This window comes from Ceratotherium simum, chromosome 6 (assembly GCF_057802395.1).
Source record: "Ceratotherium simum simum isolate JZ-2026a chromosome 6, ASM5780239v1, whole genome shotgun sequence".
In the NCBI taxonomy this organism is placed as follows: Eukaryota; Metazoa; Chordata; class Mammalia; order Perissodactyla; family Rhinocerotidae; genus Ceratotherium; species Ceratotherium simum.
The window spans coordinates 60712026-60737273 of record NC_141905.1 but is presented as its reverse complement, the minus strand read 5'-3'; the positions used below and the strand labels follow the sequence as shown (position 1 = coordinate 60737273).

At 39.0% G+C, this 25248-nt stretch overlaps 2 protein-coding genes across 10 annotated transcripts in view; both read left to right on the top strand.

Moving 5' to 3' along the window:
- The window catches only part of CHUK (component of inhibitor of nuclear factor kappa B kinase complex), a 34120-nt gene extending 29025 nt beyond the window's left edge, over positions 1-5095 (top strand). For 2 of the 3 annotated variants that reach the window (XM_004427946.2, XM_087432438.1), the window contains exons 19-21: positions 447-580; positions 3023-3122; positions 3877-5095. In XM_004427946.2, coding sequence (XP_004428003.1) covers positions 447-580; positions 3023-3122; positions 3877-3906 — 264 coding nt within the window. In that variant the 3' untranslated portion in view covers positions 3907-5095. The remainder of the gene's footprint in view (positions 1-446; positions 581-3022; positions 3123-3876) is intronic. The other variant, XM_087432437.1, reaches the window with a different exon arrangement.
- Positions 5096-8064: 2969 nt separating this feature from the next.
- Positions 8065-25248, top strand: part of ERLIN1 (ER lipid raft associated 1) — a 35620-nt gene continuing 18436 nt past the window's right edge. For 5 of the 7 annotated variants that reach the window (XM_087432445.1, XM_087432444.1, XM_087432448.1 and 2 more), the window contains exons 1-7: positions 8068-8202; positions 8469-8592; positions 10374-10455; positions 14466-14512; positions 16777-16838; positions 19413-19538; positions 21216-21289. In XM_087432445.1, the coding sequence (XP_087288571.1) occupies positions 8480-8592; positions 10374-10455; positions 14466-14512; positions 16777-16838; positions 19413-19538; positions 21216-21289 (504 nt within the window). In that variant the 5' untranslated portion in view covers positions 8068-8202; positions 8469-8479. Of the gene's footprint in view, positions 8203-8468; positions 8593-10373; positions 10456-14465; positions 14513-16776; positions 16839-19412; positions 19539-21215; positions 21290-25248 lie in introns of all 7 variants that reach the window. The other 2 variants (XM_087432443.1, XM_004427945.3) reach the window with 2 other exon arrangements.

Below are 25248 nucleotides of genomic sequence, written 5' to 3'. Positions count from 1 at the left end.
TTTGTGTTGGGTTGATGCTCATGTTCCTTGCATGGTGTCTGACTAGCAATTCAGATGCAGGTCTTCTTGATCATCCTTCATTACCACTCTCCTTTTCAGTCTCTTGTTTTTATATTCCTCCAGCCCTAGACCACTGTGGTATCCCAACCTGATTTGGGGATAGATGTATCTGACTAGTCAATGAAACCAACCCTTTGTTCAACTTTTTTTTTTCCTCCAACTAAAGTGGAATTGGATGGGTAGGTACATTTGGTTTTAGCCAATAAAGGGGCCACAGACATGATACTTAGTAGTGGTGTGTAAAGGTGGGGATAGTTTTATACAGAAATACTCTAGCTGTGCAAAAAAGTAGTGATTGAAATATAGGTCCTAGGAATATGGTAGGAAATTGTATGAATCAGTGGAGGTGCTTTCCTATAATCTTCTGATTTTTTCTTTTCTTTCAGACACAGAGTTCTGCCCGGTCCCTTGTAGGATCCAGTCTAGAAGGTGCAGTAACCCCTCAGGCATCAGCATGGCTACCCCCAACTTCAGCAGAACGTGAACATCCTCTGTCATGCGTGGTAACTCCTCAAGATGGGTGGGTTCACTTTGTAACAACAGATAGTTGTGTTTTCAAGAGCAGTGGTAGGAATGAGGCAGTAGAGTAGAGTGGTTAAGGCATAGTATTCAGTGCCTTATAGACCAGGGTTGAGCTCTGGACTGTCCCTTTGTAATAGCCTTGTGCAATTAACTTGACTTTTTTAATGTTCACATTTCTTCACCTGTAAAATGGGAACTGAAAATTCAATTAGACAATATATGTAAAGTGCTTGGGAAGTAAATATTCATCACGTTACTTTTTATTAGCTTAGTCCAAGTTCTGAGTCCTTTCTCTGTTACTGGCCTATCAATTCTTTTACCCAAACTTTATTCCTTCCTTAACCATTTATGTCTATGAGAAATTATGCTATCTTTTTGCATTTATCATTTTGGGATCCTTGATTACCCCTCTGATGAATTGTTGAGTTTAATCTACTCTATTTTATAACTTAGTATTTCTAAAATCAGACTTTTTTCAATGCCTTAAATCAGTTTTGCAAATATTAACTCAAGTTTGAAGCCCTATATTTTCTTTTATTAATTCCTACTCTTCTGCTAAAAGCTGAATGACTATCCATTTCTGTTATTTTCTCAGCATAAGATGTGCCGTATCCAGAGCCAGTGGCTCTTTGCTAGCTTGTGTATTGTCACTTTTCTCACAACTCATGGAGACCTCTACCAGCATTTCCTGGAAGCCCTGCCCATAATTAGTTTTGCAGAAGTGCAGCCATATTACATCACTGCTCAGGAGGTCATGCACTTGCACATTCTGTACTCTACTTTTATAAGAGAAAAGCAGGGCCGGCCCTGTGGCTTGGTGGTTAAGTGCGCGCGCTGCGATGCTGGTGGCCCGAGTTCGGATCCCGGGTGCGCATCGAGGCACCGCTTCTCCGTTCATCCTGAGGCCGAGTCCCACATACAGCAACTAGAAGGATGTGCAGCTACGACATACAACTATCCACTGGGGCTTTGGGGGGAAAAATAAAATAAAATCTTTAAAAAAATAAGAGAAAAGCAGATGGCAGGAAGGCAAGCTGATATCAGGTATTTTATCTTTTTAAAGAAAGCAAGTTCTAGGGTATATCTTCGGGTCGTTATAGATTTGGCCCAATGTAATACATCCACAGCTATAGCACAGGCTATAGTTAATTATATAGATTTTAGGAAATATTTCATTAATCAGAGTTGAAGCAAATAAAATTCAATACATTACTAACCTTTTTGCTTTCATTAAAGGCATTTAGGTTTGTTAAGGGATGCTAGTGGTTGCACATGTCACCTCTATACAGGTAATTTCCAGTTTGAGGTTGTTGTTTGCAAAAGTGTATCTGACAGGAATTTTAAATATATTTTCTAGTAGGAATAAATACATTGAAAACTGATTTCAATTATAAGGTACCCATGGTACTTAACCACCAAGGATTGGGAACTGTTGGCCTCAATTTTTCCATCTGTTGAATAAGAGCTGAATTAGAATTTAGTTCTAAGCTAATACAGTCATGTGTTGCTTAACGATGGGGATAACGGTCTGAAAAATGTGTCATTAGGCGATTTTGTCATTGTGTGAACATCATAGAGTGTACTTACACAAACCTATATGGTATAGCCTACTACCTAGGCTATATGGTACCAGTCTTATGGGACCACCATCGTATATGTGGTCCATGTTGACTGAAACGCTGTTATGCAGCCCATGGCTGTAGTGGCTATCATCCATTGCCTAGAACTGATTCTAGTAGGGTAGGGACTGAGAGTTGGTAAAAGGTGAGGATCCAGGTCATATGGAAAAGGAAAGCATGGAAGGCGGAAACCAGAATCAGAATTTCCTTCAAATATAAACTTCCACTGATATTTCTTGGTTCTGGGCAGCTCCCCTGTCACACAGTTTTCTTTTGCTGTCCTCAGGAATCAGCTTGCTTGTTTTCTTTTGCATTGCTATAATCTGTAGTTTCCATCCAGAGTTTTTCACCTTCCCTGATCTTTGCAGACAGATTGTACTTTTGTATCTTCTCCCCTACATTTGTGTCGCTGAAGTAAGCATGCTGGTGTTTTTACTACTTGTAAGGAAAAGGAAATAATCCAGAAACAAAAAGAGATCTTTCATCCGTCTATGCCACAAGGATTCCCCCCCACCTCCGTTAGCATTTTCAGGGGAAAAATGTTGTATATAAGTGCCACTTATATTTCAGAGGAAAATCAGATTGGAGTTATGGTGAACTTCTTATCATTAGGGCTGGTAGAGACAACAGCTTGGAGTAACAAGCAGGACTCTGCCTCTGGGTGGGAGGGATGAGGAAACTGAAGACCACAGGAGTCAGCTGCATTGGGGTGCTGGGTTGCAGGAAGGGCAGTGATCATCTTGACCCTGAAGACCAGAAAGTAGAGGAAATTCATATGCCCCTTTGCTGAATTTGTAAAGGCTTGTTTTTTCATCCCACAGGGAGACTTTAGCACAAATGATAGAAGAAAATTTGAACTGTCTTGGCCATTTAAGCACTATTATTCGTGAAGCAAATGAGGAACAGGGCAGTAGTATGATGGTAAGTTTTATATGGATATGGGTGTTTATTTTAGGCATGTTGGGTGCAAAGGGTTTAACTTTTCCTGCTAGCCTTATGTGGCATTTGGGATGCATATGGGGAATAGAATTCAGAGGAAAGAGCATTTGAGGAATATCTTCCACCTCAAATTCCCATCTTCCCTTACTCAGTGATGTACTAGGATTATGTCATCAATAATCTTCAACAGTAGCATTTTTGGTCAAATTAAACAGTGAGCTTTCTTTGCAATGTGACTACTGAAATTGAATGGTTTGTATTTTTTTGCTTCAGCAGTCAATTTTCTCCAGTAAGATGGGGCAGGATTTGTACTATAATTCAAATATAGTAACTGCTGTATGTAAAATAAATAATGTTAATATAGTTGTAGTTAACAGAAGTGTTTATATTAAGATTTGGTTACTGTGAATTATTGATTTGTTAAAACTTGGAGAAACTATAATAAAATGTTTACTGAATTAACTTTTACTACATTTAGTCTCAGTGCCAACTCTTTGTATTTCCTCTTTCATTAACAATAATTGCTTCAAATATTTATGAAAACTCTTTGAAATAGTTTTAATTAGCAAAAAATAAGGTAAACTGAATTCTCTAATTATAACTTATTTATACTTTTGATTTTTCAACTTTTGATTATAAAATGTCCAAACTATAGAAAATTTGCAAAAATGAACACCCATAATACCTAACACTTATAGTCAGCATCTAATTGTAACTTTTTCATGCCTGGTTTTAGAATCTTGATTGGAGTTGGTTAACAGAATGACTTGCCACTTGTTCACTGTCCCCAAACCTATCGAAGTTGTCACAGCACATACTGGAAATTTTTCTCTCATGAAACCATTCTTCAGACACCAGTCAATGGAAGAAATTATGTCAAATGATCAGAAATTATGCATGATTTTACAAGCACAATATTTTGATTTTGGGTAATTTTAACCTCTATACAGATAGAGTTTTAGAAGTCCATAGACGTCTTTAAATACTACAGCTACTTAGAAGCATCATTGCAATCCATTTGTCTTCAAACTTGGTAAAACATTACTTATTTAACTGACTAAAAATATCTTAACATTTAACTTTTGGGCAGAAGGCCAAAAGTAATATACACAGAGAAGAAAACCTCAACTAACATGTGTTCTAAGTAAAAGCTGTCTGCCTGTGTTTTTATGGAAGAGACTGCTCACAAGTAAAATTACTTCTTGAAGAATAAACCCTACCTCCTTGGGTTGCACTCAACAGTGCTCTTCCCTGGCATCATAAGGAGATGGCTCAATTCTCTTTTCAATTTTACTGCACATTTGACAGTATCCCTTTCCTACAGAAGGGCTTGTGCATCTGTGCCTATAATATCAGTGGAGACTCATGAGTCTTCAGTGTGCTATGTGTATACGTATTTAAGATGTACATTTAATAATATCAAAGAGAAGACACCTGTTAATTTATAATGTATTTGAAAGCTTATCTGTTTTTTCATTTGTAAAAATTTGTTGTTTAAGGAATTTTTCATGTGTTGTCATACAGATTTATAAAGGTCGGCACTCCCTTATCTGTAATTCCAAAATCCAAAATCTGAAAACAAGATTTTTCATAAGCTTGGTGACAAAACTTATTTGCTTGCAAATCTAACCTGAACTGACATTGAATCTATTTATCCCATTTAGTGTGACTATTCATTTATTTTGTTGCAGAAATATGAACGTTTGATTAGGGGGGGAAGGGGTACTGCCAAAGACCCTGCTGAGGGTTTTTGTAGTATGGTATATACACTGAATTACCTTTCTAAAATCTGAAAATTTCATAATTCTGAAACATGTGGCCCTAAGGGTTTCAGATAAAGGATTGTGGATCTCTGTCAAGTAATTTAGAAGATATTATTTGTTAAAAAAAAAATGTGAAATGCTTTTGTATTCTAGACAGTTTTTCATTTTGTGTATTAAATGATTTTTAAATTACTTTTTGAATCTCTATTCATTAAAATCAGATCATAATAGAACAGTTGAAAAGGTTTGGGAAAATGTGAAGGTTCCATGAAGTGGAATTGGAGCACAGAAGAACATAATGGGCTCTCACTGTACTTTCCTTAGGAATTTTTTTTTTTGGTGAGGAAGATTGGCCCTCAGCTAACATCTGTGCCAGTCTTCCCCTATTTTGTATGTGGGACGCTGCCACAGCATGGCTTGATGAGTGGTGTGTAGGTCCGTGCCTGGGATCCAAACCCATGAACCCCGGGCCGCCAAAGCGAAGCATGTGAACTTAACCCCTATGCCACCGGGCCAGCCCCTCCTTAGGAATTAAACAGGACTTACGATAAAGACAGAATTGGGTAGCTTCTTTAATACAGTCTTTTCTCCTGAGGAGTCCTGTCACCACTATCCTTATCTGAAAACCATGCTCATATCTTGCCCTATAAACTGATGTCTTAGTCACAGCATCCCCATTTTGCTAGTAGTGTCATTTTCCCAGTCATCTAAGTTTGAAAGCTTGAGGTTGTCTTCTTTTTAGTCATCTGGTTGTACCATTTCTCTAAATATGGAAATTCTGATTGTCACCTGTTGTAACAGGCAGTCTCTCTCTTCTCTAGTTCTAGAAGGTTTTCATCAGTACACATTATTTGGGTTCCTTTTGCTTAGAAGATATTGAGCTGGATGGCAAGATCAGAAACAGTTAACACAGGCAGTATAGTAAGAATCCTTATCTGGGAGTCTGAACATTGCAAGCCATCCAAGCATTGAAATTATTGTTAAAGGATTCTGTATATGATCGTGCATTTTCTAAATATCATTGTAATAACTGATAAAAGATCTGCTATAGGGTGGGGCCATTTTTATGGTGTATGGCTGTAGTGACGTCAGAGTAGGCTGATCTACATGAGATCACCTCATACTTGATTTTGATGCATGAGTTGACCACTGTTTTTTGTTGGGTGATAGCTTTTCAGAGTTGAATGGCAGTTGTGAATTGTATACATTTCATTCTCTAATTCAAGCAATATTATGAAAAACTAAGAGAATTCATCCAGAGAACAGGGCCTGGAACAAGTTATTTTTTTATTCTTTTTGCTTTTTGGAAGTTCAAATAGCTAAGCTCTGCAAATATCATTTATCTGGAACAGACAAGGTCCCACACAGTCCTAGATAATAAAAATCGAATGATATGGTAAGTGCATTTATTGAAGGGAGGGGGTAAAGTGATCTGGGAGGACTTGCTTTAATCAAGACTTGAATTGATTCTACTTACCCTTCCCATTTCCACTGTTACTACCATTGTAACCTTGGGGCTGCAGTTTCCTAACTACTTGGCTTCCCTGCCTCCAGTCTGTCTCCACTCTAAGCCATTTTGCGGACTAACTGCCCCTAAAGCAATGCTTTCCCATATTTTCCTGCCCAAGAGGTTACAGGGCCCTCTAACCCTAGTCTGCCTTGTCCAGTTGTGGTCCCACTGCTAGCCTTTCACAGTTTACACCATTACTGTCCAACCTACTCTAATATGCTGCCCTATTTGCCTTGTATTCATCCATCTCCCACCTCTACTCTGTAACTTTGTCCTTTTTGTTTTTAGTAATATATACACATAATGCATATTTAAAAAAAAAAAAACAAAAGAATATGCAATGAAAAGAAAGTCTGTCTCTCTCTCTTCTCTAGCCATCCAGTTCTCCCTCCCTACAGAAAAAGTACATTGGCGCCTTTCAAAGTCTGGGCCTATTCTAGCCTACCATCCACTCCTTCCATCACACTGGCTTCAAGGAAGCTCAAATGCTCACTGTTCTTTTTAGTCTTCCTGGAGGACCCCCCAACACACATACACTTGTGCTTAGCTCATTCTGTTCCTATTGCTTGGATGGCCTTCATAATGCCCTCACTGGATCAGCATTCTGGCACATAATAGATGCTCAGAAAAATACTTGGTGAGTGAACGATGCAGTTTGATCAAATATCTTCCTCTTCAGAATTTCCACAACACTTTACTTGCAACAAGTCTGGTTGCTCCTGTAGGGGAGGAAGAACTATTCCTCTACCTCTACTTAAATTGACATGAGACAATAACAGGAGAAAATCAAACTAAGTCTAATAACTTGTATACATGAGGAAAACCTAGGAAAACTGATAACTCGCCAAAATGGCAGAAGTCACCAACTTAAATACCATCTTCAGCTAAAGACAAAGGAGGATGTTGGGGGTAGTGATTTGGGACTTCAAAGGGAAGGAAGGCAATTCACATGGAGATGGAAAAGTAAATGTTTGGTAAACAATTGTTTGTGGTGCCTTGTAAAGACAGTGAGAGATGGAGAGGACTTTGATTAAATGGCCCTTGCTAGGTTCCTCCCTGTCTATCACACCTAGTTTATATTATACTATAGTTATCTTATGATATTAGCTACTTCCTGGAACAGGCCTTCTATCAAATTCTTTTAGGCAGTTAGGGGGAAGGTCAAAGTTTCTTCCTCTTTTGTTCTTTAATCAAGCCACAGAGACACCTTTTGGGGTGGCACATTCTGATCCCCCACACGCCTGAATTCAGTGCAGAACCCATACCTGAAGCACGTGCTTGCTCCACAGTGGGGGTCAGTATAAACCACAAAAGGACAAATTAACAGAACTACCACACTGAAGAGTGAGGGAGTGGATCTCTGCACAAGAACAAACCAACCAGTTCCTTATCCCACAGGCCCTCTCCTTTGCTCTGCCTCCCTGCTTACTCTGGATTGCCAATTTCCCTTCTCTTCCGGAGCAGGAAACCAGCAGTGCACAGAGATAAGCCCACGTACCTTCGCGGGAGATTGTGCGACGGACAGCTGGGAGAATTTTGTCCCCTCCGCTCCCCGTCTCTCCGGTCGCGAAGCGAGCGATGCGTCGGCGTGCGTGCCCGCGCAGCCGCAGTGCTGGGGGAGTGGGCGGGGCCGGCTGTTGGCGGTTGGCGCGGCCCTGGAGTCGGCTGCACGTGTGGGCGGGGGCGATGCGTCACTGATCCGTGAGGCACGGCCGAGGGGTCGGCCTCCCAGCGGAGTGTGCGGCTGGCCCTTTTCTCAGTTTGTGCCTTCCGCTTGGCTCTTTTGTCAGTTAGTGCTTTTCGCCCGGGGGGAGCGGCCGTTGGGAGACGGGGTGTCGCGACGCTCACCGAGCAGGGGCGACCCGCGGGCCACCTCGGGCGGAGGGGTTGGCGAGGGGAAAGCAGGCTCCGAGAAGAGGGAAGAATGAGAAGAGGGGCACAGGACTCCCCGGCTCGACTGGCGGGAGGGCGCCAGGTTTCCGGAGGGAGAGGGTGGAAACTGGCGGGGGTGGGCCTGTCACTCACGGGGTGGGGGTCCTTTCCACCCTCATCCAGGAGGAACAAGGATGAATATGACTCAAGCTCGGGTTCTGGTGGCTGCAGTGGTGGGTCTGGTGGTTGTCCTCCTCTACGCCTCCATCCACAAGATCGAGGAAGGACACCTGGCTGTGTACTACAGGTGAGCGGCATGTGGAGTCAGCTCAGGTTGTAGAGCAGGTAGGTAGAAAGGGGACTCCCGGTAGAGTGCACTCTAGGAAGTTGTTCGCTCTGCAGCGTCCGGGGAAGCTCTCTCCAGTCTTAGGAAGCGGTTTTCGTCCCAGCCCTTGAGAGAGTATGGGGGCCGAGGCAGGCTTTTGCAGAGCACTGTCCAGGTGTTGGACACTTTTAGCGCTATGTACATTTTGTGCAGAGGTTAAGACTCCCTACAGTTATTCTTAGTAGACAGCAAACTTAATTTATTTGTAGAAAAAATGAAGAAGGCAGGCAGTGGTCACTCCACTTGTAGCTGAAGAGATGGATAAATCATTGTTATATTCCATGTAACTACACAGGCGTTTAGTTTGCAGTTATAGATGCTATTTAGAAACTCTGGTCGTGTTTGTGATTGTTCTTTAGATTTTTTTCCTTCAAAAACTGGTGTCTGGTTTTGGCCTAGAAGGCCACGATGACCATGACAATTGTTATATCCCTGGAACTTGAGAGAGGGAAGCACAGCATTGATGGGCCACCCTCTTCCCACCCTATCCTCTTTTCAAGCTGAGGAAAGGAATGGTGTGGAATGTGTTGCTCTCTAGTTGAGCTCAAATTGCTTTTCCCTGAACATAGTTTCCACTAGTTCCTTTTGATATAGACATGGAGAGGACAATTTGGAGAAATTGAGATAATGATGTATTTGAGAGAGCTTCAACTTTTTGCTTGTTTTCATCATCCCCCCAAACTGATGTTTCTACTTTTAGATCCATCCTGAGTCTTAGAAACGGTCTTCCCTGTGAAGCGCTAGTTTCAAATACAATTTTAGTAGTATATTTTAGCAGATGGAGGTCTAGCATAAAAATTGACAGATTAGTCTATATTTCCATCTAGTTCGGCATTGTCTTCCTGACAGTAAAATCAAGGAAGGAACATCTCAAGATATGGCTGTCAAAGAACTAGGGATGGACCTCAAGCAGTTCATCTTTTCTTAATTATTTGTTATGAATTCTTTGCAAGCCTATTTATATTTTTGAGATAGGAAGCTAAGTTCTATGAATTTAGTATTCACTATGTAAAATAGGACTTTTTATATTTGCCCCCAAAATACCTCCTTTTTGTAATTTCCAAGATGTGCTTTCGTATTTCTCATGTTCAGAATTTGGTGAACAAGTCCACTCTTATATCTTATCTATTAGTAGTCTTATCCCCTCACCCTTCATCTTTCCTTGCTAATTTGTTGTTATTGTTGTTTTTATAGAGACTTTATGCCCCCAGGATTTTAATTGTCCTATAGGTAAATTAAAAGAATCTCGAGCCTCAGAAATTTTCTCCTTCCTTCAAAGTTTGCCTTATCTTCTTTTTTCAACTTGGTGATTAAATGTATTATGTTTTGATCTGGCTTGGTTTATGTACAGTTAAAGTACACCAACTGAGAGCCATTAGAATTTTTTTCACAAGTATTTCTCAGAAGAAGGTTAAAGACCAAGGAGAATCCTTTGTACCAGAGAGTGGTGCTGGAGACCCAGAGGTGTGGTTGGTCGAGCTTATGAAACAAGGTGTAACGTCAGCAGTTTAATTTGATCTTTTCACCTTTTGAGGTGTGGCAGATATTTTAGGGACCAGCAGTTGTTCATCATGAGTAACTCATTAGGAAGGCTTTAGTAGGTCAGTAGCAAGAGTAAGAGTGAATATTTATTACAGCATTTTAGATTTGGAAAGAGAATTTCTCTCTTTATAATCTTGTCAAATTGAAACATCTTTTTGCAGGGGAGGAGCTTTGCTAACTAGCCCCAGTGGACCAGGCTATCACATCATGTTGCCTTTCATTACCACGTTCAGATCTGTGCAGGTGAGTGATTCCTAGGGAAGCTCCCACACTGGATAGACAGGTGTGACAGGAACAGTTACCACATTTGTGGGTGGAGATGGATTTCCTTATTGCCTAAGCAAATGGTGGTATTTACTTAAATGCAGAGTTAAAGTTCTTAGTACAGTTGTCAGAACACAAGTTACAATTTTGAACCACCTCACTCTCTTGAAGTGTATTAGAGGTATGAGCTAGGCAGCTTGGAAGGACTGACTTCTCCCATCTATATAGTGGTATGCAGCAGCTTTTCTGTTGCTGTTGTCAAAATAAAAGCAGAACTTCAGAACGTAACTAGAAATACACACCAGTGATTACTTGGTTTAGAATGATGTTTGGTTTCCATAGAGGCAAGCTGCTGGGCTACTGCTAACATGGAGGATCTGAGTTTTTATACACAGCTTTGTTGCCTCACATTTTTGCCTGGGATATTAAGCACAATTTTATGTGGAACCTTAGTGAATGTTCTATTTTGACAGCATCCCAGAATGTTTGAAATAAGTGTCTGGTCATTGAGAACAATGTCTTGGCCATGGGAGACACTTAGTAAATATCTCTTGACATACAAGATGACAAGACAGGATTGGATTGTGACTACTTTTGCAAGCTCAGTGTGATCTTAAATCTTTGGATTCAGAAATTTGTCTACTACCTGACGCTAATTTTTCAGGACTTGGGAAAATCCGCTGTGTTTAGTCTTGTAATTTAAGTCTTGGCTTCCTGCTAAGTGCGAGTTTCGTTATGAATACTTCAATCCTTCAGGTTTCCTTCTAATTCCCTTTTAAATGGCTTAGAGCAAGAATTTGTCTTTTGAAGTGAAATGTAGTGTTTTTCCTCTAGTCAGACTGATTTCCATATTATTTTCCCATATTTATTTTATTCACTCTTGCCTTGGTTCATGCTGTTACCTCTTCTCTCACCATCTCTCCCTTCATTCCTTCTCTCCTGTCTAAATCTTGCCAGCCTTTTTAAGGCTCATCGCAAATCCCTCTTCTTCTGTATTATAAAGTCTATTATAAATTTTGGCCCTTGGTCTTATTTCCTTTGATAATGTTCTCTTGTATGGTTTTCTAAGTTTTTGTGTGTATTTTCTTTCCAGAAAGTCTCCAAGCTTCTTGAAGGCAGGGGTTGTAACACATTTATGTTTCCGACCTTTCTATTTGTGGTAAAAGTTGTTAAATTGAGCTGATTTCTCAGGAAGCAATATGGTGTAGTGAACATGGGGCCAGAAACCTGGAGCCTTAGGTTCTGACTCAGGCTCTGCCACCAGTTGGTTACATGACTTTGCAAAAATCACTTGACTGTTGTAGACTTCAGTTATTCCTCCATGAAAGAGAGGGGGTTTTAATTACATGACCTCACTGACAGCTCATACAGTCTATAATGATGTTATCAGTGGTGTCATGAGACCCTTAGAGATCAGGGGCTTTTTTAGATCTTGTTCAAAGCCAGGCAAATCTGTCTGTGCCTTCTTGGAGCTTAGTATGTTGAGTCGTACCGATGCATAGATGTATAAAAGAGATACAAGCAATAAACATTAAATAGATTTTAGAGTTTAATTGCATATATAACAAATATACAGTGTGTATGTATATATATACACACATATATAGTGATAAACTATCATACTTAGAAGAAATAAAAATGAAATTAGTAAAAAGATTTCAGTATAAACTAACGTACTTTGCATCTGTAAAAAAATTAAATACTCGAGCCAGTGTGACTAAATAGGAATGTTCTTTCTATATATATGAAACAGTAATATTCTAGGAAAGAATTGTATTAATAAAACGCTTTTAAGAAATTCTCCTTATGAGACATAAATTTTAGGAATTTTTGGAACTCATTAGAAGACATAGCCTAGGGCCGGCCCCGTGGCTTAGCGGTTAAGTGCGTGCACTCCGATGCTGGCGGTCCGGGTTCGGATCCCTGGCGCGCACCGACGCACCACTTCTCCGGCCATGCTGAGGCCGCGTCCCACGTGCAGCAACTAGAGGGATGTGCAGCTATGACATACAACTATCTACTGGGGCTTTGGGGGGAAAATAAATAAATAAATAAAAAAAAAAAGACATAGCCTATATAAACAAATGGCTTAACAAACCTGGCAATTGAAAGGAGTATATAAGAAGCATATTGGGAAATGTGAGATCCCATATATGATGTAAAGAAAAAAAACTGTGCTTAAAGAAATATGTACATCTTCAGCCTTTAAAGTATATATAACATAACCAAAGACTTAAAAAAATATTCATACTGGGAAAATAATTTTTGAGATAATATAAAAGAAGTATAAAAGTACATGAGGATAGGATGTTAAATTGAAGATTTAACATTTGAACTCTTTCCTAGTTCTTGGTTTGAAAATTGGCTAGAGAATATCCATCCTATAGGTTTAAGTAGGAATGTATATTTTATTTAAAGTTGATGTGGAATGTGGAAATTGAATTTGGTTAATGTTTTGAAGGAAATAAAATAAATTGAAATCTCTTCATTAATTCCCCTCACTTTACCTAGAACCTGTCACTCATGTTTACCATTACCCTAATCTCTCAACCCTAGAGTTATAGTCTCTTCTTTTCCCTCCTGGAATTTCATATGCAACCAGTTATCAAATCCTTCATCTATTATGTCTCCTGGGTTGACAGCTTTCGGTTTCCATGGCCTTTACTAAATTAACCTAAATAAATAATACTTTAGCTTTCCAGCTGTTTTCTTGCCTCCAGATATGATGGATAATGAGAACTGCATCACATATGAGCAAAGGAACTAAGGAAAAAACATATTTTTGAAAGGTTCATTTTGTGGCTATATATAAGATGGACTAGGGAGAGCCCAGGCCCCTCAGCGGACACTCAGGGCCCTCTACCTAATATCACCATATTCTCTTCTCAATTTCAACTCTCATCTGTATCGCCCCTCCTATCTGCCATATCTGTCTGCTCCAGGCAAGCCGGTCTACTTCCTGTCACCTATATGCAGTTTGTCCTCAACTTTGTGTATTTGAATAGGATATTTATTGAACCTAAGGTGTTCCTGTACCCCATATGTTATTATATCTACCCCTCTAGACTTGGCTTATAAATATTTCATCTCAGAGAGCTTTTCAAACTTATTTTACTCTCTGTCACTTAATACGTATAACAATTCAGTTTATACGCTATTGTTTTGTACCTGTTATGGATTGCTTTGTAAGGATTTTATCTCCTCTGTTGGATTGTGAGCTCTTTGGAAACAAGGACCATGCTTCCTTTTTCTTTTGTATTCCATGAAGTAATATGTTGCTGGGTGCTTAATAAGGTGCATTGTGTCCAGAATACACTCATTAGGTGCTCACCTGTTGGAAGCCTTAGAGTGCAATAGAGAATCATTCTGGATCTGAACAAAGGTGTGACAGGGGCAGAGTAACTAAGTACCATATTGTTGGTTCACTAGGAGGCAGCAATGCTGGTGGTGGCACTTCTGTTAAAAAGGAAATTGAGTAGACCATTTGAGAGATCTCTAGGGCATGAACTAAAATATTGACTGTAGCTCTGGAGAAAAAGGTTGCTGTTGAGTTCAGTGGCACGTTTAGAGTTGTAGACTACTTGCATGCATGTAATAAGTATCTTTTACCTTCCTTGCAAACAATAATATTAGCAGTGGAATCAAAGTTCAGAGCACAAGTCCTAACAGTAGTATCCTGGTGGGTAAACCATGTAGTTTGCAATCCCAGGCCAGCTTCAGGCAAATAAGGGACTCTGAGAGATTGAACACTGGAACTTTCCTAGTGCATCTTGATTCAAACATTAGCTATAAAATATTTTGTCTTAAGTCTTTCATATGTATTAGGATACAAAAAGAAATTACTCTGATAGGTAATCTTTGGGGACTGAAATTGTGATGGAGCTCTCCTATACTTACCGCTCAGCAGTTCTCGAGAGGTTTTCCTCTGGGACCAGTAGTTCTTTGACAATGTGTGACCTGAGTATTGAGGAGATTTTTTTCCTCCCCAGACAACACTGCAAACTGATGAAGTTAAAAATGTGCCATGTGGAACAAGGTAAGCTTTCCCCTTGCTTACCAACCTCCCTTTAGTTCAGGTGGAGTTTCTGTTCATAAGCTGTGATCACTTAAACATCTTTCAAATAGGCAAATAGGGGGATTTCTCTTCTGAGCATTATTTGAGTAAAGCCCTTTCTCAAATAGGACCTTTCCACCTTAGGAGCCATTAGGATGTCATTGATAAAGGTAGGCAGACCTAACTTCATATATGAGCACTGCCACATCTTTTTATTGACTTTTTAAAAAATAGACTTTATTTTATTTTATTTTTTTGTGAGGAAGACTAGCTCTGAGCTAACATCCAATGCCAATCCTCCTCTTTTTTGCTGAGGAAGATTGGGCCTGGGCTAACATTCTGCCCATCTTCCTCCACTTTATATGGGACACCACCACAGCATGGCTTGATAAGCAGTGCATTGGTGCGCGTCTGGGATCCCAACCTGTGAACCCTGGGCCACCGAAGTGGAGCACGCGCACTTAACTGCTGCGCCACTGGGCCGGCCCCTAGACTTTATATTTTAGAGCACTTTTAGGTTCATAGCTAAATTGAGCAGAAAAGCACAGAGAGTTCCCATATACTCCTTGCCCTGACACATGCCTTTATTGACTTTTCTAAGCTTAGTTTCCTCTTAAAAATCAAGTAATAAGACCTCCCGTGCAGAGTTATTGTAAGGGTTAGAATTAGTATATATAAAGTGCCTAACCCAGCGCTTGACCCAGAGTAGGTGCTCAATAACAGTTTACAATGAAATCATCTCACCTTCTTGTCATCTGTAGTATTAAATGCTATCTAATTTAGAGTTTCTGATTCAGTAGGTCTGGAATGAGGCTCAAGAATTTGCATTTTTAGCAGAAGTTCCAGGTGATGCTGTGGCTGCTGGTCTGAGGACCTTACTTTGAAAATCACTGCCCTAAAGAGTTGTAGCGAGAGACAGGCAAGCAAGGCCCAAATTATTTCTAGAGTATAGTCAGTACGTTGAATTTAATCAAAAGAAGAATGTAAAGTTCAAGGTATTTTTTAAGTGCTCTGTTTTAAATGACTAAAATATCAATATTACAAGCTTATGAAAGAGGCTTTGACATCTTATGGAAGGACAGAAATGCTTTTAAAAAGGAAGCAGATTCCCTCTAAGTTAACATATTTGATGTCAAGTGCTCCCTAGGTCTATCTGTAACTCTTTTATGGATTCTCTTTTGAGATGACTCAAAATTGGCAGCTGATGAGAGTTGGGTAAATTTTATTTTCATCTTCATGCTTTCCTATGTTTCTCAGATTTTTTTCAGTGAGCAGATATTACCCTTTTTAATCAGAAAAAATGTCATTTTAAGTTGGTAGGAAGGCTTAGTTGTTTAGTTTCAAAATCTCTGACTTCTTGTATCTTAAATTGAGGTTCACATACCCTTCAGGGTCTGTACTGATAGGCCAGGATGTATAGGAAGCCATTAATTAACAAGACTTGTTTTTATGGAGTGTCAATTTTACTTGAAGGTTTGGGAGGAAATTCTTTTTTCCATATTGGAATAAATACAGATAAAAAGTAGATTAAAACTCTTGATGAATTATTAAGATAAGGAAGAAAACCAGAAGAATTTCAGCCTGTGGCTGACGTCCATACCTCTCCATTTTACTTGGTTTCTTGATGGAAAAGTTTGAGAAATGTACTGCTTTAGCTGTTGGTTTCAGTTAATAAGGGCAAAGTGCTAAGTAGCTCTAGGTTATAGGTTTAGTCTTCATGTCAGCTCATTTGATGACAGTAGTTACAGAGGTGAGCCTTTGGTTATGAGAGGAGCCAGGTGTGTGTGTGTAGGGTCATTTGAGTAGTGAATAGTGGGGTCATTTTTTGTGTGTGTGAAGGGGATTCGCTCTGAGCTAACATCACTTGCCAATCTTCCTCTTTTTTTCTTTTTCTTTTTTTTTTTACTTGGGGAAGATCAGCCCTGAGCTAACATCTCTGCCAATCTTCCTGTATTTTATATGTGGGTTGCCACCATAGCATGGCTCAGTGAGTGGTACGGTGAGTGGTGTAGGTCCGTGCCCGAGATCTGAACCTGAGAACCCGGGCCGCCCAAGTGGAGCGTGCCAGACTTAACCACTACGCCATGGGGCCAGCCCTTAGTGGAGTCATTTTAATCAGTAGTATATGTCTTTAGATTTTCCTTCTAAATTTCTATCAGATGGGATATGTTTGATGCTGTGGGATTAGTCTGAGATTATAGTAGGTTTGTATTTGGCTCATACTTTTTTCATTTCTTTGTTTTTAGTGGTGGGGTCATGATCTATATTGACCGAATAGAAGTGGTTAATATGTTGGCCCCTTGTGCAGGTATGGTACCCATCTATTCTGTTGTTTTTATAGTTATAATGAGAGTATTTATAATTGAGAGATTCCCTGAGGAATAGAAAGGTACTTTTAAAGTTTTATGACCTCATTCATTTCTGGTATATATAAAAAAATAATCACTGGAATATTTTCCATTTCTGGAGGGTGGTGGCAGAAATAGGTCACAAGTCCTGGAAAGAGTTGACTTTTTGCAACTGTATGGGTTACTCTTCTCTGAGCTGAGTGTTTCTAAAGAACAAGATGGTCATTGATTATTTCTAGAAAGTTACATTTTTATCCAGTCAGGATGAGAGATGATTTCCTTACATGCTAAAAATCTATTACTGATCAGTTCCTGGGCCACACTGATTTGTGACCATAGAAAAATCTTTTTTAGTTGAGATTTGCTGTAACTTGCAAAGCTATTTGAAAGTCCTCAGTTTGGGGAAAACATTTTCTTGGTAAAAGCTGAAAACCCACCGAGATGGAGTGGGTACTATTCAAATCAAAAACTTAATTAGAAGTTCTGAAGAAATATCTGCCTTTTGTTTGTTTGATTTTTTTTCCCAATTATTTTTAATGTAAAATACACATAACATAAAATTTACCATCTTAATCATTTTTAAGTATATGGTTCAGTGGTGTTAGATACGTTCACATTGTTATGCACCCATCACCAATATCTGTCTCCAGAACTCTTTTCATTTTGCACAACTGAAACTCTGTACCCTTTAAATAATAACTCCCCATTCTCCCCTCTCCCCAGACCCTGGCAATCACAATTCTACTTTCTGTCTCTGATTTTGACTATGCTTAAGTACATTATGTAAGTGGAATCGTACAGTATTTTTTTTTTTGTGACTGGCTTATTTCACTTAGCATAATGTCTTCAAGGTTCACCTGTGTTGTAGCATATGTCAGAATTTCCTTCCTTTTTAAGGCTGAATAATATTCCATTGTATGTATATACCACACTTTGTTTAGCCATTCATCCATTGATGGACACTTGGGTTGCTTCCATATTTTAGCTAGTGTGAGTAGTGCTGCTCTGAACATGGGTGTACTTGAATCTCTTTGAGACCCTGCTTTCAGTTGAAAGATCTGCTATTTTATCTTTATCCTTATTATTAAAATTGGCAAGCTTAGTATGTACAGGATACTGTTTTCAGCAAAAACAATTCAAAAAGGTGAAGTTAGAGCCTTGCCCTAAGGAGTTTTTATTTTATTTGAAAAGGCACGATACCAATCTGAAAAAATGTATATTGAAATGTAAGGTCATGCTATATATTTCATGTCATTGGTACAGGCACAAATAGCAAAAGGATTTCAGAGCACAGAGCAAGCTGTGTTACTGTCAAGTGGTCACAAATCAGTAGAATGGATTATGATTGGAAAAATAGAAGAAGGGGAGAGAGATTGCTGGTTCTCTAGCTAGAGATAAAGAGAAACTACTGGATCACCAATTCATTTGGAAATGACCAAGCAAATGAGTTAGTCAGCAAGTATTTATTGATGGCCTGTCCAACAGCTGTGATCTGGAATCCAGTTACATCTAATATCCTCCATGAAAGGCCAGTAGAGCAAGTCCTTGGGTCTGAAAAGAGAAACCAGCATGGTTTAATAAGTAGAGCACGTGCTTTTAGGTAGAGCACAGGTTCTGGCATGATCTAGTATGTGCCCTTAGGCACATTTCTGAAATTCTCTGTTTCTCAGTTTCCTATTGCGCAAAATTAGGAGATTTTTTGTGAGAATTAAGTGCTAGTATATGTAAATTGCCTGACATAAGCCTGGCCCAGTAAATGTTAGCTTCTTTCCCTTCTAGCTTGGTGTCTTTTTTTTTCTTTTTCTGCTGAAGAAGATTCACCCTGAGCTAACATCTGTTGCCAGTCTTCCTCTTTTTTTGCTTGAGGAAGATTTGCCCTGAGCTAACATCTGTGCCAATCTTCCTCTATTTTGTATGTGGGTCACCCCCACAGCATGGCTGACAAGTGGTGCAGGTGCGCACCTGGAATCCAAACCTGCAAACCTGGGCTGCTGAAGTGGAGTGCACTGAACTTAACCACTAAGCCATGGGGCTGGCCGCCCTTGATGTCTTTTTTTAAAGTCTTTAAAATTTGCCTTTTTGGAAATGGTCTTTCGCAGCTGCTTCCTTCTTTTATTCTCACTGTTCCTCACTTAGTTCAGGCACTCTTTACCTCTTAGCTAAACTTTTGCTTTGCAGTAATTGCCTTATACTTTCTTGCCTCTGATCTCTATGACTCACAATTCATCTTCACACTGCTGCCAAAGTACAAATCTGATTGATTGTGCCCTTGTTTGAAAGCTTTGACAGCTCCTTATTACTTCCAAGATAATGTATACTCTCCTTAGTATGGAATTCCAAGTTTGCCCATTAGAATTGCATATGTGGTAATATATGGAATATCGAGCAAGAGGAGCACATCAAGGTTTGTGAGTTGTGTTTCATGTTTTCACTATTTCGTTGGCACTTTTCCTCATGTATATTATGTCACTGTAACTTCTACATTGGCTGAATTAGAAGATACACAGGTAAACATGGATTATCCTCTCCTTCAGTGTTTGATATTGTGAGGAACTACACAGCAGATTATGACAAGACCTTAATCTTCAATAAAATCCACCATGAACTGAACCAGTTTTGCAGTGCCCACACACTTCAAGAAGTTTACATTGAATTGTTTGGTAAGTGTCTTATTTGTTTTAGATATGTAAATAACCACTATACTATAGTATCCATAAACAACACTATAATATTATTAATAAAAATTATGCTATTTGAGCATTTCTTATGAATTTATAATAGAACAGTTGTCTTGAGAATATTCTGTATCTTAAGTTTTAAATTTCTTATGATTAAATTAAGCAGATAGTTACTCAGATATTTTAAGAATGATAACCATTTTCTGAAATGCACAATATAAAACTTGGTAGAGATTGGGAAAAGATCATTACTTACAGACTATATTCTGTTTTTACTATGATAACTTACTGAAAATTAGCTTTGTTGCTATTTTAATAGATAATTTGGGGAAATTTAGAAGTCTGTGTCTTGGAGTTTCCCAAGACCCACCGCCATGTTTGAAGATTTGCTAGGAGGACTGATAGGACTCAGTTTGTAAGTTGTACTCACAGCTAAGATGTGTTATAGCAAAAGGAAAAGGCATGTGGGTGAAGTCAGAAGGCAACCAGCCACAAGTTTCCAAGAGTCTTCTCCCAGGGGAGTCATGCAGATACACTTAATTACTCCAGCATTGAATTGTGACAACACATGTGAAATGTTATCTACTGGGGAAGCTCATTAGAGACTCGCTGCTCAGGGTTTTTATTGGGGGCTGGTCATGTAGGCACCCTCTGCCTAGCACATACGAAAATTCCAGACTCCCAGAAGGAAAGCAGGAGTTTAGTATAAACCACGTTGTTTGTATAAACAGTTTAGGTACAGTGAGTCATTCTTATCAGTTCTGGAGATAGTGGGAATCCTCTCCAAGTTCCCAGGTGACAGCCAAGGGCCAGCTTGCAAACAGGCATTTCTAAGGATCACAGCTTCAGGCCTGCTATGTTAACTCTTTTCTGTACAAGTTACTTTTCATTTGTGATAGTGAAAGCTCTGACCAAGGTTTGGGTTGTTGCTAATGGTTGCTTACTTCTCCCTCCTCGGATTCCTAGTGAATCTCTTAGAGATAGGCATAGGGTTGGTTAATCAGTTTAGAAATCTTGATTCCTCATTGGTGTTTGACATACTGGGGTGGTGCATGAGGAAACTGATCTGTCCTGATTTATTACGTCACTGGTCATTTTAATAATGGTGAAAGTACTGTTGAGGTGGATAGAAAATTCATGAGTTACAAAGCCAAGTGAAGTGACATCTTTATTGTCGATTCTTGTGTGCTTCAAAAACCTTCCTATGAGCCTTTTTTTTTTCTTTTTCCCCTCTCTCTCTTTTTAAATCCAAAATAATAGGCAGAGGTCCATGGAAGTGAAATTAGTTATTTGGGGATTTGGATAAAAATTGACTGCAGATAGAAATTTTTTTTTTATGAGGATCAAGACATTTTAAGTAACAACACTGAATTAAGATATTAGAGACCTAACTTCTCCGTTTATTGGATAAACTTAGCCTAGCTGCTTGTCATCTTTCTTAATTTCTTTGATAATTCGTCATATTTTCTCTCATACAAAAGGAAAACTAAGTACATATATATTTGTTTTCATATATAGGTGAAGCAGTTTAAGCTCTGTAAAAGAATAGTACTAAGGAAACTTTAGGTCTAATAATGATTGGTTTTGTTTCAATATTAATACAATGTAAAAAAAATTTTTGAGTATCACAAGAGCTGTTGTTCTCGGCTTTAAAAACAGATCAAATAGATGAAAATCTGAAGCAAGCTCTGCAGAAAGATTTAAACGTCATGGCCCCAGGCCTCACCATACAGGTAAGCCCTTTTCCTAGGAAATTCTCTGGGAATTTTGAGAGCTTTGAATTTAATTGTCCTTTCATTGGACTAATTCATTAATTATTTAATTAAAGTGCTATGGTGATTTATAGAATACCTTTCTCAGTTTGACTTTAGGTGTCTGCCAAAATAGAATACTCTTCTAACTTACCATGGGTGACATTTTCTTCTGAACTCTTAGGGGGAGCAGATAAGCTGAGGCTCTTACCAGGAAATAAAATCGTTGTACTGCTATGTGTGAGGCATTATTAAGATACAGTAATGGTTATAAATCAGTGTAAGAGTAATCCTGCCTTCAGTAAGATTATGAAAAAGGATTTCAGGTATAAGATTTGAACAGTAATTCAAGATAAAATAGATGTCACAAAGTATTAATTGACAGATGAATTGATTGGATGATTATTACTATAAGAGTTTAGAGTTAGAGAACATTTCAAGAGAGTCTGCGTGGAAACGACGATGATTGAGTTGGGATTTTAGGTAGGTCTGGAAGAATTAATAGGATTTATAGGGGGGAAAGGAGTAAGGAAGATATTTCTAGTGGATGGGATGGCCTAAGTAAAAGCAAGGTAGCAGATGAATTTAGTGGTGGTGGTGGTGGTGGTGGTGGCATTGAGAGATGGAAGGATGAGAGATTCTATGCCTGCTTTTTTGGGTCAATATTTTTTCAGATTGGGTTGAAATCCATTAGTGCATTCTAAAATCAATGTTAGTGGATCATGACCAGCATTTTAAATAAAATGAATTGAATAGGAAAAGAAATCTTAGTGCATGGCGTGTGGTCAGTTTAAGTATCATTCTGTGAAACTTTTGTTTGTTTTACATGGGTGTGTTAGGTGTTTACATTGGGTGTCACTGTAAAATGTGTTTCTTACTGTGATTGTGGTCAGTGACTGTTGAAAGCCATGGTTCTGGATCTGGATTACCTGAGAAGTGGTAATATGGCTTCTGTAGTGTCCTTTCTCAGAATTTCTATATCGGTTGGTTGATTTGATGAACATTACTGCAGTTAAAGGTAAAGCTTTCTTTGGTGTCACCTGTCTCAAGTGTTGCACTGCTGCTGAGAGTGTGCATTCACTGTGAGTGATCATGTGTGATCTCAAACAAGACGGGAAAGATGGCAAAGGTTTTCTGCTGTCCTTGTTCAAGCTGTGCCATTATCTCTGACTGGTGCCTGAAGGGGAGCCACCAAAGTTAAGTGGACATTTGAAATGTCCAGAGCTGGGCCCGGCCCTGTGGCTTGGTGGTTAAGTGCGCGCGCTGCGATGCTGGTGGCCCGGGTTCGGATCCCGGGTGCGCATCGAGGCACCACTTCTCCGTTCGTCCTGAGGCCGAGTCCCACATGCAGCAACTAGAAGGATGTGCAGCTACGACACACAACTATCCACTGGGGCTTTGGGGGGAAAAAAAATAAAATAAATAAAATCTTTAAAAAAGAAATGTCCAGAGCTAACTTGGTAAAATCTCTTTATTGTCCATTCAGCTGTGGCTGAAGTAGCTTTTCAATTTTAAAGTTATTAAATGTGGGGGCCGGCCCCGTGGTGCAAGGAGTTAAGTGGGCACACTCCGCAGCAGTGGCCTGGGGTTCATCCAGTTCGGATCCTGGGCACGCACCAACGCACCGCTTGTTAAGCCATGCTGTGGCAGCGTCCCATATAAAGTAGAGGAAGATGGGCACGGATGTTAGCCCAGGGCCAGTCTTCTTAAGCAAAAAAGAAGAGGATTGGCATCAGATGTTAGCTCAGGGCTGGTCTTCCTCACAAAATAAATAAATAAATAAATAAATAAATAAAAATATTAAATGTGAATGTCATAGATTCTTAGATTCTGCCCAGGTTGTTACTTGGAGATCTAGCTCATTCTTAACAGCTCCCTAGAATTCCTTGCCTTATATTACGTAACTATTTCCCTATTGTTAACAGTTTTCTGCTATTAATAAATGATAGTTATTGAACATTCCTGACACATCTCCTTGTATGTATAAGGTATCTTTTGAAGTGTCTGTGCAAATCTACATTCTTTTTTTTTTGTGAGGAAGATGAGCCCTGAGCTAACATCCAATGCCAATCCTCCTCTTTTTGCTGAGGAAGATTGGCCCTGGGGTAACATCTGTGCCCATCTTCCTCTACTTTATATGGGATGCCGCAGCAGCGTGGCTTGACAAGTGGTGCATCGGCATGCGCCCAGGATCCGAACCTGTGAACCCCGGGCTGCCACAGCAGAGGGCGTGCACTTAACTGCTATGCCACCGGGCCAGCCCCAAATCTACGTTCTCACCAGCAGTATATGTGAATACTTGTTTCTCCACAACCTCACCAGCATTTGAAGCAATCAGACATGCTAATTTTTGCCATATGGATAAGTATGAAGTTATATCTCTCTTTGATTTGCATTTTCTTAGTTATTAATGAGGTTGAGCATCTTTTGATTTTTTTTTTTTTGGCAGTTTGTACTCTCTTCTGTCGATTGCCTGTTCATATCCTTTGCCCATTTGTCTGTTGGATTGTTTTTCTTTTTCTTACTGATTTGTAGTAGTACTTTGTATATCCTGGATATTTTTATACCCACGTGTTATATATGTTGTTTGAAAAATTAGATATTAGGAAAAAGATGAATAACAAAGTCACATTCACCAGGAATCTTACTATGCGGAGATAACATATTTCATAGTTTATTATATCTTTCCAGACTCTTCTTAATAGAAAAGTAGAGGAACATATGTTTATATATAGATATAAATACTGCAAACTACAGTGGAGTCACACCATAGCTGCTTTTTTCACTAACAGTATATATAAGCATCTTTTCAAGTTAAAGTAAAGATTTGCTGCATCATCACTTTTAATGGTTTTATTTAATTAATCTCTGTGGCTTCCAGTTTTCCTATTACATGCATGTTGCGATGACCAAGCTTATACATGCATTGTTTAAAATCTTTCCCTTAGGATAAATTCTTAAATGTAGGATTGATGAATCAAAGTGTATGCCCCGTTTGGGGGCTTTATGTACATATCACCCAATTGCCTTTCAAAAAAGTTTTTAGCAGCTTATGCTGTCTCATCAGCAGTGTGGGTGAGCTATAGTTCCTACACATTTGATTGAGTGATTGTACCGAAATAATCGGCAGGTGCACACCTGCTCTTCCCATTCTTTTGGAGAAAATCTGGTGTTTTGTATTAATTATTGAGGTTGAATGCCCTAGGATATTTATTGGCCATTTGTATTTCATTTGTGAATTGTTTATTGTGTTTGCTCATTTTTTAGTTGTCGTTTGTTTTTCTCATTGATTTAAATAAGCTATTTTTTAATATGTTAATTATTGCAACTTTTTTTTAGATGCATAGGAAACATTTTATCCTAGTTTTTTCTTTGCCATTTAAGTTTTCTCCCCCCTGACAATTCTGGAGTTTTAAACTTTTATGTAGTAATTTTAGTATTTTTTCTTTATGGTGTCTTGCTGTGCTGGCATGCTTCAATAGCCTTTCACCACTTTAAAATCTAGAAATTTAAATTAAATCAGAAATTACGCCATCTTTCTCTACTTTTACAGTTGTATTTTTAGGTTTAAGTCTTGAATTCATCTAGAATCTATTTTGATGTCAGTTGTGAGGTAGGGCTCCAATCCTCCTTCTCCCCAATTTGGTAGCAGCAATAATTACTGAATAATTTATGCCCCCATCTCCCCCCTTGTTTGAAATGCCATTTATATTGTATGCTAAATTCCATTATGTAGTAGAGTCTTTTTTTGGAGTTTGTTCTGTTCTGTTGCTCGTTCTATTTCATATTCTTTCGTTAGTTATCGAGCCCTTGGTCTTTCCCCGTCAAATGTACTTCTCTCCTGGTTTTTCCTTCTTGTTAGTAAATGTCACTTCTCCTCAGACCAATCTAGATGTGTGGGGGGGCATCTTCAGTAACCCCTCACTCTTAACATTTAATCA